General features: G+C 37.4%; 1 protein-coding gene across 1 annotated transcript in view; it reads left to right on the forward strand.

Annotated features, from left to right (window-relative positions):
* The window catches only part of PARP8 (poly(ADP-ribose) polymerase family member 8), a 195,653-nt gene that overhangs the window by 124,159 nt on the left and 51,483 nt on the right, over positions 1 to 20,011 (forward strand). The window contains exons 9-12 of the mRNA XM_040262467.1: positions 972 to 1,032; positions 1,480 to 1,570; positions 14,994 to 15,060; positions 19,478 to 19,603. Coding sequence (XP_040118401.1) covers positions 972 to 1,032; positions 1,480 to 1,570; positions 14,994 to 15,060; positions 19,478 to 19,603 — 345 coding nt within the window. The remainder of the gene's footprint in view (positions 1 to 971; positions 1,033 to 1,479; positions 1,571 to 14,993; positions 15,061 to 19,477; positions 19,604 to 20,011) is intronic.

The raw sequence follows: 20,011 nt of genomic DNA on the forward strand, positions 1-20,011 counted from the left end.
GCCTCCCTGTCCATCACCAACTCCCGGAGTTCACTCAGACTCATGTCCATCGAGTCCGTGATGCCATCCAGCCATCTCATCCTCTGTCATCCCATTCTCCTCCTGCCCCCAATCACTCCCAGCATCAGAGTCTTTTCCAATGAGTCAACTCTTCGCATGAGGTGGCTAAAAAGTACTGGAGTTTCAGCTTTAGCATCATTCCTTCCAAAGAAATCCCAGGGCTGATCTCCTTCAGAATGGACTGGTTGGATCTCCTTGCAGTTCAAGGGACTCTCAAGAGTCTTCTCCAACACCACAGTTCAAAAGCATCAATTCTTCAGCGTTCAGCTTTCTTCACAGTCCAACTCTCACATCCATACATGACTACTGGAAAAATGATAGCCTTGCCCTTTAGTTATCTTAAAAAAATATTCCTGTTTGTGTGGAATATACTGTTGTTACTTGTTTTAATTTGGATACATCAGACATGTAAAACTGCCTATTGAGACATCAGTGACATTTAAGTGGCAGAACACCTGGATAAGTTTCAGAACTACTGATGTTCTAATGTGGCAGGAAAATTTATGGGCATATTATTGTGGCAATCAGTGATCCCTCCACCCCTTCCTCGTGTCAGAGACTCCTTTCTTGCGCTTAGAGGCAGCTCTAAATCTTGAACACCAAGTGATCACATGAGAAGATCGTTCATTTGTTAAATAGAACCGGGAGTATTTGAAACTATGAACCAAATAACTCTTGAGTTCATGTACATATTTGCCTGTACATAAGACGGAAAGGTATATATATGGTATAAAGAGGTCACATGAGACCACAATCCAACTAAATTGAGTTAGTTAATGTATGTCCAGTCATTTCTGAACGATCTGTGGGCATCAAGGATGAGAATTCATGACTAAATTTTAATTTAAAATAACCTCGAACACACTGTCTTTTAAAGAAAATGAAACAATAATGTTAATCTTTGCTTTCAGGGAATATGGAGCCATTGATGATGTAGATATTGATCTGCATATTGATGTTAGCTTTCTTGATGTAAGTATTGACTTATATGATTGCTGCATTGAGAAAACACTTTCATTCTTGGAAGAAATTTAATTTTAGTTTCTCTTATAATAAGATTAGAAGCATAATGACTTTGTTAAAGTGATTTATGAAGAAATACTACGACTGGTTGAAAAAGCAGAGATTTTGCATATGTTTTCCTCCATCAGTTCTTTTAATATTTTCTGAAAATTATGGGTTTGTATCAGTAGTATAGTATATCCTAATTTGTTTTCACTTGAATTTTCAAATGAAGGCAAAAATTTAAAAAGTACTTTGACTTTCATTTCACAGACCTGTAAGTTTTTGAGAAAATTTGTAGGCCTTAATGATAAGCACTTCTTTAAAATAAGTTTTAAAAACATATATATTTTTTATTTTGGAAAAAATCAAGAATTCTTAAAAGATGACTAATTCATCTTTCAAATATTTGCACAGGAGGAGATTGCTGTGGCATGGGAAGTGATTCGAACAGAACCTATAATTGTCCGATTACATTGTTCTCTTACACAGTATTTGAATGGCCCAGGTTAGTTTCATTTTCCTATTTTTGCATATTCATCAGTTGTGCATTGTGCATGAAGTTCAGTATGGTTCATTTGGTAATTCTGAACATAATTGAGACTATCTTGATAATGCTTTTTAAACATACTTGCATCCTAACAGAGGTGCTGTATCACCAACATAACTTATGTAAACAGAAACATACATTTAGTTTTATAGTTTTCAGAAGCTAATGCGTTGCTGTGAAAGAAAAACAATAAAACCTAAAAGAGAATTATGCATATAATAAAACACTCAGTAACTATACTTAGAGTTGCCCTTAGGTTTAATTTTTTGTGTTTCTGAACCTGATATTTAATTTTAATTTATCTTTGATTACTAATGAACTTAGCCTAAGTATAACATATTTCTTTTTTGAAAATGAAGTATTAATAATATTTTTGTTTTCCAGTCCTTGAAGGGATGATTTTTATGTATCTGAAGGAAGAATTGTTTATAACAAAGGACCCTATTATCAATCTTGCCAAGACTTACTGGATTTAAATGTAATCTATATGTATTATGGGACTTCCCTGGTAGCTCAACTGCTAAAGAATCTGCCTGCAATGCAGGAGACCCCAGTTCGATTCCTGGGTTGGGAAGATCCCCTGGAGAAGGGAATGGATACCCATTCCAGTATTGTCTGGCGTCTCTGGTGGCTCAGTTGGTAAAGAGTCTTCCTGCTGTACGAGAGACCCAGGTTTGATCCCTGGATTGGGAAGATCCCCTGGAGAAGGACCTGGCAACCAACCCCAATATTCTTGCCTGGAAAATCCCATGGGTGGAGGAGTCTGGCAAGCTACAGTCCCTGGGGTCTCAGAGTCAGACACAACTGAGAGACTTCACTTTATGTACTTCTCTCTCTCTTTCTCTCTCTCTCTCTCACACACACACACACCAGTATCTACTCATATTTTGCAATTATGTACTGCTGCAGAATAAACCACTCCAAAATGAACTGACTTAAAACAACTTCTCTCTCACCATTCTTTGGGGCTCCACTGGGCAGCTCCTGCCTGGAGTCTCCTGTGCCTCTGTAATCAGATGATGGGTGGAGTTTATGTTTTTGAAGGCTCCATTAGGTTGGAGGCTCAAAATGGTTGGACTTTAGATGATAGCAATTGATGCAGGTATCATTTCAGGACTATGCAGGACTCAGCTGGGACTATAAAGTGTCTCCTTACACCTGGCTGCTTTGTGTGGTTTAGCATCTTATAGCATGGTGACTAGAATCCAAAAGCAAGTGTTCCAAGAAAGGGGCTGTGGTAAAAGGCTCACAGAGGCTCCCACTGTATTCTGTTCATCAAAATAGTCAAAGAACCCCCCCAGAATCAAGGGTTACTGACATAGATGGTGTGTCTTGGAATTGTAGCCATTTTTAATCTTCTGGGCACACATTACCATGGTCTCTGCATGTTTTGCTTTAGGTGTATCAAAGAGCTTACATCTGTTAGTTTTCACATAAGAAAGCTATCTGTCCTTTCAGGTTTATGAAATATATAGGAAGTTCTCCATTTTGAAAATATTTCTGTTGTCATCACTTTTTAATTATTATATAGTGTATTCTACCTAAATAACAACATGCAGTAACATATAGTAACTGATGTGACCTAATGCTCAGTTCAGTTCAGTTCAGTCGCTCAGTCGTGTCCGACTCTTTGCAACCCCGTGAATCGCAGCACACCAGGCCTTCCTGTCCATCACCAACTCCCGGAGTTCAGTCAGACTCACGTCCATCGAGTCAGTGATGCCATCCAGCCATCTCATCCTCGGTCGTCCCCTTCTTCTCCTGGCCCCAATCCCTCCCAGCATCAGAGTCTTTTCCAATGAGTCAACTCTTCGCATGAGGTGGCCAAAGTACTGGAGTTTCAGCTCTAGCATCATTCCCTCCAAAGAAATTCCAGGATTGATCTCCTTTAGAATGGGCTGGTTGGATCTCCTTGCAGTCCAAGGGACTCTCAAGAGTCTTCTCCAACACCACAGTTCAAAAGCATCAATTCTTCAGTGCTCAGCTTTCTTCACAGTCCAACTCTCACATCCATACATGACCAGTGGAAAAACCATAGCCTTGACTAGATGGACCTTTGTTGGCAAAGTAATGTCTCTGCTTTTCAATATGCTGTCTAGGTTGGTCATAACTTTTCTTCCAAGGACAAAGAGAGGTGACATATTTTAATTTTGATTATATGTACAGAAATAAACATATTTATATTTATAAATGCAAAAATATATATAGAGAGAAAGTCAATAAAGAAGGAAAATAGAATCCATCTATACTGAGGAACCAATAAGTCAGTTGGTGTTGTTTCTGTTTTCTGTGCACATGTGGTTTATTTTCATAAAGTTGACATTGAATTGTATTAATAGCTATGCACCTTAATGTTAGAGCCTTTCTTCCAGTTGTTAAATATCCTAAAACAGAATGATGTGTAATATCTGCATAATAATTTAGCCTGTAGATATATGTGTTTTTGCTGTTTCTCCACTTATTGTAGGGAAATTTTTCTTTCTTTAGTGATTTGAAATATACTTATTCTGTTTTATTCTGATGGCGATTAAAAGAAAAAGAAGCCCTCATGTCTGAACTTTTTTTTTTTTTTAATTAACAGGGTTAGGAACAAATTTGGGTCATTTCATCTCTACTCACTCAGTTCCATCTGTTCGAGATGACAGTGTGGCATACTTTTATGTAACCTTTACCACTGTTTCATGTGTTTATATAATCTTGAATTTTGGGCAGAGGTTTCCCTTTACAATATCTTTTAAAGATTCATCATATTTGCATGGCTTTATAAATATTTCAACAATTATGTTTTAATTCATGTTGAGATGATTTTTTGTTCAGTACCATTTATTCAGTTTTGCAACTCATTCATAATTTAATTCTTACTTTTTCATCTCCATTAATTGATTTACTTATTAGTTTGTAAGGTAAAGAAACGTGAAGGTTGTGCTTCCTTTTTCATACTGGAGAATGATTCTTTTTTTTGTGAACGAGACAATTTAACCAGGCATAAATTTATGAGCTCATAATAGTTGCCCCGAAAAGGCAAAAGTGCTTTAGAAACTTCTGCTAGTTTGTGTGTTCAGTTCAGTTCAGTCGCTCAGTTGTGTCCTACTGTTGGGGAACCCATGGACTGCAGCACGCCAGGCCTCCCTGTCCATCACCAACTCCCGGAGCTTACTCAAACTCATGTCCATCGAGTCAGTGATGCCATCTAACCATCTCATCCTCTGTCATCCGCTTCTCCTCCCACCTTCAATCTTTCCCAGCATCAGGGTCTTTTCTTTCTTTCTTTTTTTTTTTTTTTTTACTTGAACAAGTTTATTCAACTAAATATTAATATTTAAAACCAACCTCACCCTTGAATCATTTTTTTGTGCACAAGACTCACTCTTGAGGAAGAAAAAAAAACAAATCCATCATTGACAGTCATCACTTCATTCATGTGGCCAAAGTACTGGAGTTTCAGCTTCACCATCAGTCCTTCTAGTGAATATTCAAGACTGATTTCCTTTAAGATTGACTGGTTTGATCTCCTTGCAGTCCAAGGGACTCTCAAGAGTCTTCTCCAACACCACAGTTCAAAAGCATCAATTCTTCAGTGCTCAGCTTTCTTTATAGTCCAACTCTCACATCCATACATGACTACTGGAAAAACCATAGCTTTGACCAGATGGACCTTTCTTGGCACAGTAATGTCTCTGCTTTTTAATATGCTGTCTAGATTGGTCATAGCTTTTCTTCCAAGCAGCAAGCATCTTTTAATTTCATGGCTGCAGTCACCAAAGTTTGTGTGTGAAGTATTTAATTATTCATTTGGGAAGAATCTGTCTTGATTGAGTTTGTGTTACTTATTGTAGTGTGTACTTATTGAGTTTTCCCCCTTCATTTTCCTTGATATTGTTGTTGTTATTTAGTCATCAAGTCATGTCCAACTCTTTTGCAAACCCATGGACTGTAGCCTGCCAGGCTCCTCTGTCCATGGGATTTCCCAGGCAAAAATACTGAAGTTGCCATTTCCTTCTCCAGGAGATCTTTCCAACCCTGGGGTCAAATCCCATATTGGCCGGGAGATTCTTTACCACTGAGCCACCTGGGAAGCCCCTTCCTTGTTGTTACAATTTCTATATTTATCTTTGATTGTGATGCTTAGATCTTATTCCACCTCAAGGAAGTTTTATGCAATCATTTTTTTGTTGTTCCTTCTTTATCTGTTCTCCACAGTATATGCAGATTGGATCTAATTCCTATATCCTTCATGCTTTTTATCATTTGTCTTAAATCTTTTGCCCATCACCTCTGATTTTATAAGTTATTTTTCCATTAATCTTCTACTATATTAAGCAAATTTTTTCATAATTTAGTCTTTGATTTAATGTTCCCCTTCAGTTTTTAATTTGACTGCAGACTCTACTGATATCATATTTATATATCAATTGCTTTCCTTTTATTTATGCATCATTTGGAATTTTGTTGTGAACAAAATCAACAGTCGCCCAAGACACATAATTTTGTTCCTGTAGATGTCAATTTTGTTTCCTTCAGAATTCAGGCAGTGTTAAAATGCACTTCTTTCAAAAATTAGTGTGGTTTGTGTATAATTTCTTACATTAAGAAGAGTAAAGACTCTTTGTAATGAAAACAGAAAATACAGAGACATCATGGAGGAAAAAACAGTAAAGAGGATTCCGCATTTACTTGATTCTGTAGTTAGAAGAACAAGAACCTCAGATATGCAGATGATACCACCCTTATGGCAGAAAGTGAAGAACTAAAGAGCCTCTTGATGAAAGTGAAAGAGGAGAATGAAAAAGTCCTCTTAAAACTCAACATTCAGAAAACTGAGATCATGGCATCTGGTCCCATCACTTCATGGCAAATAGATGGGGAAACAGTGGAAACAATCAGAAACTTTATTTTGGGGGACTCCAAAAATACTGCAAATGGTGACTGCAGCCATGAAATTAAAAGATGCTTGATCCTTTGAAGAAAAGCTATGGCCAACCTAGTCAACATATTAAAAAGCAGAGACATTACTTTCCCGCAAGGTCTATCTAGTCAAAGCTATGTTTTCTCCAGTAGTCATATATGGACGTGAGAGTTGGACTATAAAGAAAGTTGAGCACTGAAGAATTGATGTTTTTGAAGTGTGGTGATGAAGATTCTTGAGAGTCCCTTGGACTGCAGGGAGATCAAACCAGTCCATCCTAAAGGAAATGCTGAAGCTGATACTCCAATACTTTGGCTACCTGATGTGAAGAACTGACTCATTGGCAAAGACTCTGATGCTGGGAAAGATTGAAGGCAAGAGGAGAAGGGGACAACAAAGGATGAGATGGTTGGATGGCATCACCAACTTGATGGACATGAGTTTGGGTAGACTCCAGCAGTTGGTGATGGACAGGGAAACCTAGTGTGCTGCAGTCCATGGGGTCACAAAGAGTCGGACATGACTGAGCGACTGAACTGAACTGACAGTGAGCAAGAATCCCTTAGAAGAAATGGAATAGCCCTCATAGTCAACAGAAGAGTCTGAAATGCAGCACTTGTGTGCAATCTCAAAAACAACAGAATGATCTCTGTTCATTTCCAAGCAAACTGTTCATTTCCAAGCAACAGCACAGTAATCCAAGTCTGGGCCCCAACCACTGATGCCAAGAAGCAGCAGCTGACTGGTTCCATGAAAACCTAAAAGACTTTCCAGAACTAACCTCAAAAAAGATGTCCTTTTCACTATAAGAGATTGGATTGCAAAATTAAGAAGTCAGGAAGATACTTGGAGTAACAGGCAAGATTGGCCTTGGAGTACAAAATGAAGCAGGAAAAAGGCTAACAGAGTTTTGCCAAGAGAATGCACTGGTCATAGCAAGCACCCTCTTCCAACAATAAAAGAGATGACTCTATACACAGATACCACCAAATGGTCAATAACTGAAATGATTATATTCTTTACAGCCTAAGTTGGTGAAGCTCTATGCAGTCAGCAAAAACAAGACTGGGAGCTGACTGTGGCTCAGATCATGAGCTCCTTATTGCAAAATTCAAACAGAAATTGAAGAAACTAGGGAAAACCACTAGGCCATTCAGATATAACCTAAGTCAAACCCCTTACGATTATACAGTAGAAGTAACAAATGGATTCAAGGGATTAGATCTGGCAGACAAAGTGCCTCAAGAACTAGGGACAGAGGATTCATAACTTGTACAGGCGACAATGACCAAAACCATCCCAAAGATAAAGAAATGCAAAAAGGCAAAGTAGTTGTCTGAGGAGGCCTTCCAAATAGCTGAGGAAAGAATAGAAGCAAAAAACAAAGGAAGAGAAGGGTAAGATATACCCAACTGAATGCAGAGTTCCAGGGAATAACAGGGAGAGATAAGAAGGCCTTCTTAAATGAACAATGCAAAGAAGTAGAGGAAACCAATAAAATGGGAAAGACTGGAGATCTTTTCAAGAAAATTGGAGATATCTAGGGAACATCTCATGCAAGGATGGGGATGACAAAGGACAGAAAAGGTATGGACCTGACAGAATCAGAAGAGGTTCAGAAGGGTCACAAGAACTATACAAAAAAGATCTTAATGACTAGGATAACCATGATGGTGTGATCAGTCACTTAGAGCCAGACATCCTGGAGTGTGAAGTCAAGTGGGCCTTAGGAAGCATTACTACCAACAAAGCTAGTGGAGGTGATAAAGTTCCAGTTGAGCTATTTCAAATCCTAAAAGATGATGCTGTTAAGGTGCTGCACTCATGTCAGCAAATTTGGAAAACTTAGCAGGGGCCACAGCACTGGAAAAGGTTTTCATTCCAATCCCAAAGAAAGATAATGCCAAAGAATGTTCAAACTACCATACAGTTGTGCACATTTCACATGCTAGTATGGTTATGCTCAAAATCCTTCAAGCTAGGCTCGAGCAGTACATGAACCAAGAACTTCCAGATGTACAAGCTGTGTTTAGAAAAGGCAGAGGAGCCAGAGAGCCAATTGGCAACATTTACTGGATCATGGAGAAAGCAAGGGAATTCCACAAAAGCTTCTACTTCTGCTTCATTGACTAAACACCTTGAGTGTATGGATCACAACAAACTGTGGGAAATTCTTAAAGAGATGGGAATACCAGACCACCTTACCTGTCTCCTGGGAAACCTGTATGCAGGTCAGGAAGCAACAGTTAGAACCAGACATGGAACAACAGTCTGGTTCAGAATTGGGAAAGAAGGACAAAGCTGTATATTGTCATCTTGATTATTTAATTTATATCCAGAACACATTATGAAAAATGCTGGGTTAAATGAAGCACAGACTGGAATCAAGATTGCTGGGAGTAATAACAACCTCAGATACACAGATGATACCACTCTAATGGCAGAAAGTGAAAAACTAAAGAGCCTTTTGATGAGGGTAAAAGAGGAGAGTGAAAAAGCTGGCTTAAAACTCAACATTCAAAAACTAAAATTATGGCATTCAGTCCCAATACTGCATGGCAAATAGAAGTGGAAAAAGTGGAATCAGTGACAGATTTTCTTTTCTTGGGCTCTAAAATCTCTGTGGAGGGTTACTACAGCCATGAAATTAAAAGATGCTTACTCCTTGGAAGGAAAAATATGACAAACCTAGACAGTATATTAAAAAGCAAGGAAATCACTTTGCTGGTAAATATCCATATAGTTAAAGCTGTGTTTTTTCCAGTACTCAGGTACAGGTGTGAGAGTTGGATCATAAGGTTGAGGGCTGAAGAATTGATGCTTTTGAATTATGTTGCTGGAGAAGCCTCTTGAGAGTCCCTTGGATTGTGAAAAGATTAAACCAGTCAATCCTAAAGGAAATCAACCCTGAATATTCATTGAAAGGACTGATGCTGAAACTGAAGCTCCAATATTTTAGCCACCTGATGCAAAGAGCCCACTCATTGCTGGGAAAGATTGAAGGTAAAAGAAGAGGGTTGCAAAGGATAAGATTCTTCAACGTCATCACCAACTCAGTGGACGTGAATTTGAGCAAACTTCGGCAGATATGAAGAACAGGGAAGCCTAGTTTGCTTCAGTCCGTGGAGTCACAGAGAGTTGAATATGACTTAGTGACTGAAGAACAAAAAGATTAGTTTCATTTGTTCCATTTGTAGCAAAATTTGCTTAAAGTTTCTCTCATATGAGGATAGCATTATTCCAAGTTTCTGGTCCTTTTGCTGGATTTCTCCTGTTTCTAAAATGCAGCGATTATGATAAGCCTTGTTCAAGACGATTGACTCACTTTGTCAGCTTAACTAGTAAATTTCCCCAAAGAATATGTTTTTTTCTCAGAGAAATTTAAGGAAGAATATGATTTAAAATTAGGAATAATATGAAATAGATGGCCAACCTAGAGACAAGGATACTAAAAAGAAACATATAATTTATTATTCTGGAAAAAGTAATGAGAGTTTATCCTAGTTTACAACTTGGATCATTGCAAGCAAATAAATAGATGAGAAAGTATTTCTTGAAGATTGTTTTGCAATGTCTTTGACAATATCAACATTTATAGTAAAATGAACTTGCAAAAAATGTATGACTTGCAAAAATTCAAGGTTTAGGCTGACCTAGTTAACAGTTCTTTTTGAAGAGCACTTGTTCCTTGGTTTGCAGAATGTATGAGTAATACTTATCTGAACTGTAACATTTGGCCAGAGCTAATCTGACAGTGTATCTGTGAGTGAACAGAAATGATAAGAACAGAAGAAATAACCTCCTTATCCACTTTGAAGTTAAAGATTATTTTCATTGTACATGGGGAAATATACTTTAAATAAAAAGACAAGATCGTTATGGTTTTTATGGTACTATGTATTTTTTTGAAAATTGCTGGTATGAGGAAAAGGGGACGACAGAGTATGAGATGGCTGGATGGCATCACCGACTGGATGGACATGAGTCTGAGTGAACTCCGGGAGTTGGTGATGGACAGGAAGGCCTGGTGTGCTGCAGTTCGTGGAGTCACAAAGAGTCAGACACGACTGAGTGATGGAACTGAACTGAACTGAAGTCTAGTTTATGGTCTCAAGGCCACAGCTGCCTTTTGTTTAAAGTCACACTCAACTAACATTATTAAAAATGTTTTCTTGTGCAAACACAAAAATGTTTTCTTGTGCAAATCATCTCATTGTTGATACCACTACATTTATACGATCAGAGCTGGAATAATTTCCACCTATCTTGAATGACCCTCACTTATTGCTTTCCCAACCTAAATTATGAGAGACAAGGAAAAGCTGAATAATCTTCCCTTTTAAAACAAAAAATATTTTAGTAGTTTAACTTTCTCATTCTTTTGTCCCCAAAAATGTACCTTGTGAGGAATTTAGTTGAGGTAAACTTTTAATTTAGGGAGAATAAGTACTTCTATGATATTTAACTTTTCCTGTAAAGGGTCATTTACTTGTAGATTCTACTTTTATATTTATTTATTTGTAGATTCTACTCTTAATAGTCTACTTAAAAGACTACTTTTAGCTAAATTTATACCTGAATATTTGTTTACTCCTGGAGGAGGAAATGACACCCACTTCAATATTCTTGCCTGGAAAATTCCATGAGCAGAGGAGCCTGATGGGCTACAGTCCATGGGGTCGCAGAGTCGGACACGGCTGAGCATACAGACACACATTTGTTTATTTGCTTAATGGGTCTTTTATATTCCATTTTATTTTCCAGCTGATTATTTTGGCTAGCAAATATTTATTACTTTTAACATCATTAAAAAAAATTAAAGCATTTTCAGATTTACAGAAAAACTGCAGAGTTAGTATAGTGTCCCCATACATGTATATCCAATTTAACTGATTACTAACATCTTATTTGAATACATTAAATACATTTCCGTAGCTAATTGCATTAATTTTAATAGTATATGAATTTTGTCACTTGAATTTTGGAATATTTTTGGAAGTAACATCTTATTAGCTCTTTCAGTATATTCCACAATTTGGGGGCATTCAGATTTTATACTACTAATTGAGTCAATATTTCTGACATTTAGTTTCTGCTAATTCATAGTATGAATAAGTTTTGGTCTTTGTATTATTAATTTGTAGGAATAATTTATATATTTTGGTAAATAGTTGTGTGTATTATATCTCTTCTCTCTTTCTCCCTTTGTCTTATACAATTATCTTCAGTGAAGATTTCAGTTCTTCTAGTACATTTTGAATTTTTTTCTGCATTTTTAAAAGCCAGGCCCCTGTCATTTTTCTGCCTCCATCTTCCCAGTTTCTTTTTCCATCTGCCTGAGAAGAGATTGTGTCTTCTTAAATCTTCTTAGAGAGAACACACTCTGTTCTAATTTTGTCATCTTTTTCTTTAAAGAATAATTCCCCTGAGCTTTCAAGTTAGGATTTTTTAAATTCATTTTTCTATAGCGCTGGGTTTGGGATGCATGGAATTGAAATTAAGTATTCTCTATGTTAAGGATTAGAATGTTTGCTGGACAGAAACTGATGGGTGATTAGCACCAGTTTTCTTTGATCAGTGGAGTGTTTGTATCCCAGACTAATGGCCAAGACAGGGAGTGAGGCAGCTGGGGATACCAGCCTGCTTTGCTGTGTGGAGCATGTGTGATCTGAGGATGTATAATGATTAGACAGTCTTAGTTCTAATGATCTGTTATTGCCACAGTTTGTAAGAATGGTAGTACCCTTGCTCTTGTACAAGGTCATCTTTTATTTGCATACTAGCTTCCATCCTCTTTCATCTAAATTAACACACCTTTTTCTCTCCTTCTTATACTGTTCATGTATGTCTCTTTCTTCTAAAAGATTACCATTAGTAAAAAAATAAAAAAAGTCCTCTCATTTTTAAAACAAACACCTTTAGACCTTAAATCACTCTTCATTTAGTCCCTAGCATTCTGCTTCCCATGACTGTTGAGTTTCTTCATTAGACTTGTCTCTGTTAACTTACTTCATTTTTCCCCCCTTCTTTTTCTCCTTGAATATGCTGTAGATGTGTTTTGGATGCATCATTTCACAACCAGCGCTCTTGTCAGCGTCACCAGTGACTTGAATATTGCTTAATGACGCGATGACCAATTTGGAGTCATCTTAATTAACTTAGCAGCATATTATGACAGTTGTTTATCCCCTCCTTGGAAAACTTTTGTGAACATATGTCCATATCAGCAGCATTCTGGAATCTTCCATCCTCGTAGCTATTCCTCTTCAACCTTCTCTGTGGAGCCTCTAGATACTGGATGGCTCAGGCCAAATCCTTAACTTCCGTCTTCCATCTACACTCACTCATAGTTTCTCATCCAGCCTCATGCCTTTAAATACATATATGTTCTGACTCATCCAAATGTATGTCTTTAGCATGTTTTTCTCATCCAAGTGTGTAAATACTGGATTTCTCTAGTAGCCTACTTAAAGTTTTCCACTCGAGTGACAAGCATTTCAAATTTACAGTGAAGGTGGGTCCTTAGTTGTGTCTGACTCTTTGCGACCCTATGGACTATAGCCTGCCAACCTCCTCTGTCCATGGGATTCTCCAGGCAAGAATACTGGAGTTGGGTTGCCATTTCCTCCTCCAGGGGATCTTCCCCACCCAAATTTACAATATCCAGAGTGAAATTGCTGATCTTCCCCACTGCTCCAATCTAATTCTCCTGCAGTCTTTCACCCAGAAATTGGTTAAGTTTTATACTTCTGGTTGCTCAAGCCAGAATCCTTTGATTGATCCTTGACTCCATTCTTTTTCTGATACTTTGAATTCAGTCCATCAGCAAAACCTGTCAGATCTCCCAGAGTGTGTGAGTCCAGAATGTTCCCCACCTTCACTAATCCAAGCTACCATACTCTTCCCTTAAGTACTCTAAGTTCTGGGCCAAATTTCCTGTTTCTACCTCTGGTCTTTACAGAAGATCCTGTAAAGGAAGAGCTGCCTGTGCTCCTTCTCTCATCTCCTCTCCTAACGAGATACCTTGTTCACTCCTCTCCGACTCCCCTTGGTGGTCCTAGAATAGTGAAGCACATTTCTTCCTTAGGGGCACTGCCCTGTGTCTACTCCAGCCAGGACCATTTACTTCTGCCATATTATCTAATGCTGACGTCTTTTTGTGCCCACCTAACCTTTAGCCCCCTACCCCCTTTACCTTCTTTATTTTTATCCAGAGCCTTTATCACTATGTGACATGTGGTCTGTTTTCTTATCTGTTTTCTATCTGTCTCCCCCTGTTTACTAAGGCTTAGAAGGGCAGGGTATTTGTGTGTTTTGCAGCTCTATCTATAGTGGCTGGCACAGAGGGAACATAATCAATACCCTTTAAAACCAGTGAATAATGAATGGTGAGTGACTCTTTTGGTAGTTATCAATTTCATAAGCAGCATAGTTATTAATTTACATAAATGCACATATCTGATAAAAACATTAAGCACACAAGATAGTGTGCAGTGAAAAGTGAATCTCCCTATGCCTTACTGTCATTCTCCATTGTTTTATTCTTAGAAAAAGATCTATGTGTATACAAACAAGTCTCTCTTACACCTAAAGAATAGAGTGCAAACTATTCTTACACCTAAACAATAGAGTGCAAATACACATTGCTATTTACACTTAATATATATTTTTGAAAATCATCATTATTATACATATTATACATTTACATATACATATATTTATACATTAGAATATAATATGGAAGGAAAGCTGTGACAAACCTCACAGTGTATTAAAAAGCAAGACATCATTTTCTCCACAAAGGTACATATAGTCAAAGCTATGGTTTTTCCAGTAGTCATGTACAGATGTGAGAGTTGGTTCATAAAAAAGGTAGAGCACTGAAGAATTGATGCTTTCAAATTGTGATGCTGGAATAGACTCTTGAGAGTGCCTTGGACAGCAAGGAGATCAAACCAGTCAATCCTAAAGGAAATCAAACCTGAATATTCATTGGAAAGACTGATGCTAAAGCTGAAGCTCCAGTACTTTGGCCACTTGATGCAAAGAGCTGAGTCATTGGAAAAGACCCTGATGATGAGAAAGACTGAAAGCAAAATGAGACAGAAGACAAAAAAGTGGCAGAGGATGAGGTGGTTAGATAGCATACTGACGCAATGGACATGAATTTGAGCAAACTCTGAGAGCTAGTGACAGACAGGGAAGCCTGGATTGTTGCATTCCATTGGGTCGCAAAGAGTCGGACACAACTTAGTGACTCAACAACAGCAATAGCAACCTAGATCTCCAAATCTCTGTATAAAGCATAAGTAACCACGTGTAGGATTGTGTGTAGACTATTTTAAAATGTGTATGTGTGTGTATATACATATTACGTACACATTGTAATATATATATTACTTTTCAGTCTTTTTCCTGGCCGATAGTTGAGTTTCAACTCAATATTTAGACTGTTTTTTTGTTTTTCCTTTGCAGTGCCCACTGTTGATGTCTTTCAGATTTCCACAAAAGAGAGATTTGGTTTGGGACATCAGCTGAAAAAGTAAGTTTTCCAATGAGTGAAAGCAAATTTCTGTTAAAGAGAACTGAGTTCTCATTTTGCTTGCCACCCCCGCCCCATTTTTATTCAGCACAGCTTTTTGAAGTAAATGCCTCAGGAGAGGAATTCATCCTGATGCTGAGAGGCGCATCAATAATTTAGCTGGCAGAGCTCACTTTTAGAACTGGGCCAGATTCCACCTGCCCCGCCCCCTACCCCCCACCCCCACCCCTGCCCCCCCCAGCCAGGATCCTTTCTCATTCCTGCAACACCCTGCCTTCCACCTGAGAAGGAGGGCATGTGAAAATCAGAAAATAAACTCTTAATGTTTAGAATTCCACATCTTTGAAATGAAATTCAATTTACAGCATATGTTTAGCACTTTATATTATGTGGTGTTTTCTTTTTAAGGACTCTGAAGAGAAATTTTCTCAGTTTTCTGAATTGAATTAGGTATGTTTTTCCAGCCTAACTGGCTTTGTTTTTTTGATTGGACTTTGTTTTTCAAGCCAGTATCTTACAGGTCTTGGAGCGCAGCATGGAGCCTGCCTTCTATGTTAAGCCATTCAAGTTAGGTACCACCTCACCTTGCCACATCTTCCCACCCCACTATGATTTTTTTTTTCCTTCACCAATTTTCTCCTTCGTTTTAAAACTTATTTTTAATTTAATGACTTTACTTGTTTAGATTGGTTTTAGGTTCACAGCAAAATTGAGAGGAAGGTACTGAGCTTGCCTCCTGCCCCCAACACATACATAGCTTCCCTGTTAGTAACATCTCCTACCAAGCGGCACATTTGTTACAACTGGTGAACCTATATTGACTATGATTATCACCCAAAGTCCAGAGTTCTACTTTATGTACTTTTGTAAGCCACTTAAGAATTATTTTGGGAGAGTGAAATGACATTGGTCCAAACAAGACAAGAAACATAAAAGTATAGAAGTGTAGAAATAGCTTCCTACCCATACTGGCATTTGAGTACATCATTGGGGCTCAGAAAAAGTAATGATGTGTGTAATCCCCAACCCTGAGAAATTAAGGAAATCTGTATTCTATATTCACTGTTTAATCACATTATAGAATATGTTTAGTCGCCGAATCATGTCCAACTCTTGTGACTCCATGGACTAGAGCCTTCCAGGCTCCTCTCCTCGGGGTTTCTGGAGTGGGTTACCATTTCCTGCTCCAGGGGATCTTCCTGACCAGGGATCAAACACAGGTCTCCTACATTGCAGGTGGTCTCCTTTTTGGCAGGCAGATTCTTTACCAACTGATTCACCAGGAAATAGCATTTTTAAAAAGTTATTTACTTTTATGTATAGATTTTAGTTATGTGGGCAGTTTGATATATGAACTGGAACTTTTTTTTCATGACTCTTGATCAGTTTTAGTCTAATTTAGTTTCTTTCCTTAATTTTAAATAACTGGGTTTGCCTGTGATCTTATAGTCTAATATAATATATAATAAAATTCAAAACCTGATCTCATTCTCAGAATAAGTCATAAGAGGAAATTGAAATATAAAGAGGTTATTTTCCAGAAACATACAGCAAGTTAGGAAGGCAGATTTAGAATCTAGGCCTTTTGTTATTGCTCAGGAAATAAGAAATACTCATTAAACTTTTTCTGTGATTCTTTATCTTTTATCACAGTTTAAGCAACTTGCTTTAGCTCACACACTGAGAAAGTGGTAGAGCCAGGACCTGATTCCACATCAGTATTTTTGATTCACCCACTAATCTGTCTCTCATACAATCCTAGATACTTCTTGCCTTCATAAAGCTTGGAATATATTTTCAGCATTGAATACATATTGGGGAAAACATTAAGTCATTAGAAGAGACTGAAGGAAAAAATACTGATTCCAAACAGATGTAATATTATGATCAGTCATGAATTAGGGCATCTATTAGTCAAAGGCTAAGCATATCACAGACTATGGAAATAATCTTAAACTCTGTATGACTTTATGTTCAATTGGCATTAATCAAACTTAAGCTATTTTTAAAAAGAAAAGTACATTGTGAATCTCCAGCATTGCCTTACGTACATACAAATAAAGCGTGGTATAGATTATTCATATGTTGAGTTCAAATTTATAAACCAAAATTCAATTTATAACTGATGTGTAAATTGCAGTAAAAACTCACATTTCAAATTAATACAGGAATTAATTTGATGGATGATGTCATTTCGCTGCAGCTGTTTCACCACCACAGTTTGAACACAGTGCTGGTTACAGTGGTGCACATTTCTTTTGAAATCAGCATGTAGAAAATCATCACTTTACCCATGTATACTCCCATTTCTCTATCTGAACTACCCTGGAATCTTTGTTCGAATAGCTGACTGTGACATCATCTGGTCTTGATGTGAATGTATAATTTACCTTGAAGTCTTTTCCCTTCTTTTTATCATCAGCCAATGACAGTTGTAATAGTTCTTCTTAGTGCCAGTAAATTCAAACACCAGTATGAGCACTGAAATCTCTATTTTAAGGGAGAGTCCATTATACTAAATGTACTCACATGTATATTTCAAATTACCATTGAAATGAAACACCATATTGAATTACTTACAGAGACAGTTAACTCATCCCTTTCAAATCCAGGAACAGGTAGGGATTTGGGTGTCCAAGTTTAAGAATTACTAGTTTAAGATGTTGAATCACACTTTAGAATGCTAATGTTATATGAAAATGAGAACAATTTTAGCTCTTTGACTGTGCTTTGTTCCGGTTAGTATGTCGAGAATCAGAGACGCACTTGTTAGATTTCTTAGGGAATGGAACACAGGAATGGCAATTTTTCATAGGAGGAAAAGAATTCAAATCTGCCTGGTACAAAGGGTGGTGTCACTAGGGAGTTCAGGTTAGGTACAGGGGAAGACGATGACTCTGATGTTCTATTACATTTAACTTTTGCTAAAATCTTGGGAGAAAAATATCTTCAAAAATTAAGTGGAAAATAAAACCTTGGTTTCCTGTTCTGATCTCTGGGAGAGATATACTGCAAATTTGAAGTCATGCAGCATTGATTGTCACTGCAGTTTTACCCCCTTCTTCCTCACTACCTCTACAGCTATAAACACCACCCCCCATAATTCCGTATTTCCTCTGAATTCATCTAAGCTAGCTGACAAAGTTGGGGTAGTAAGTCTGAGTGATATAGTTTCTGGCAATCTGTGTTAATTTGGTAAATGAATAATCAGCCTAGTATTAAGAGGCACACCTGTCCCTTTTGAATAACATGTTAACATAGATTCATCTGTATCAGATTACATAGGTATTACAGCTCTGCCACTTTCTATCCAGGTAAACTTGGACAAATTTCATGTCCTTACCTTACTTATGAAATGTGTAGAAGGAGGAAAAAAGATTTGTAAATAAAGTTCCTCCTTTACACCCTGGCCTATTGTAAAGTGGTAGATACTGGTACCATTTTCCTGGTCCAAAAGCAATCTGTGTTAGAAATAACTGAAAACAGCAGGAATAGCAGCCAGTGCTGAATTGACTTTGAAAAGAAAATGAAAATGTTTAATCTATTGCACACAATGTTTATTTTAAAATTTCTTCTCTATTTCAATATCACTTAAGAGACCCTCCTCCAGGGCCACTGGAGAGATGGAATCCAGAGAAACTGTCACAGCCTGGGACCCATCTCAGAAAATAAGGCCATGTCTTAAATCCACAGTTGACATTCTAGAATTTTTTACTGCAAAACAGTGATGCCATGGTCTTGTTTTAGAAAATATTGAGGTCAGAAGTTACCAAATTCCTGCCTTATGATAGGAACTGAAAATTCTTAGAGGCTCATCATTAAAAGAAAAAAAAATACAGCATATTTTCAAGTGAATGGAGCTGTGCTGAACATAAAATTTGCTGATCTGCTTATTCTCCATAGAGTTAGTTTTGCACAGCTTATTTTTGCTTAGGATTTTGTAGTTTCATTTTGGTTTCCTTTTCAGGAAGAAAACTACATAAACAAATCAAGTAAAAGAAAAAGTTTACTTGTATCTTAATCATAATTAGTAACAAAAATAATTTTTAAACCTATGTGACTAGCACCAACAAAATATTTCAGATTTTTCTTTTGCCACCAAAGGTGTTGATCCTAGAGGGTGTCCTTATAAATCTCTTTATATCCCTATTCTTTTACCTTTTATCAATTATTTAATCAATTGTATTTTTAATTATGTCACAGTAATTATTAATTGCAACACAGTAAAATCATTAGAAATTTTCTCTAGGATGCTTTCCTACACATGAAATCATCTTGTATGGTTCAAAAATAAATTCTCTCTAATCACCATGCATTTGTTTTCCTTTGATAAATGCATTCTCTCCATAATCTATATAGAAATCTGATAGTAAATTATCTTAGAACTGTGACAACACACTTACCTTTGGTTTGACAGAATCATGCAGACATTTGTTACACAGCAGTGGAAACAGAGCAAAGAAAAATCCAATTGCCTGCACAATAAGAAGCTGTCAGAGAAGAAAGTCAAGTCTCCCCTGCATTTATTTTCAACCTTGCGCAGGTGGGTAATAGAGATCTTTCCCTTGTCTTACTTAAATGCTGCACTTGTGATCTTCCATGGTTATTTAGTCCAGCGTGTTCCTTCTACAGTCTTGGCATCTGTTTATTTTCTTTATGACTTTAAAGAACAAATCAAAAAACATAGCTACTCATTTCTATGTTTTGAGTTTGTGTTTTTGCATTGGCTAAATTTACTAAAATTACCTTTTGGTTTCTAATTCCATAGAGTTTCCCTACCAAAATTAGTCCTTTGTATCGCAGGGGTCCTCAAATGGTCCATGGCCTCTTAGGAACCAGGCCACACAGCAGGAGGTGAGCTGCAGGCTAGTAAGCGAAGCTTCATATGTATTTACAGTCACTGCCCGTCACTAGCATTACTGCCTGAGCTCCTGTCAGATCACTGGTGACG

Source organism: Oryx dammah, unplaced genomic scaffold (assembly GCF_014754425.2).
Source record: "Oryx dammah isolate SB20612 unplaced genomic scaffold, SCBI_Odam_1.1 HiC_scaffold_20, whole genome shotgun sequence".
NCBI classification, from domain to species: domain Eukaryota; kingdom Metazoa; phylum Chordata; class Mammalia; order Artiodactyla; family Bovidae; genus Oryx; species Oryx dammah.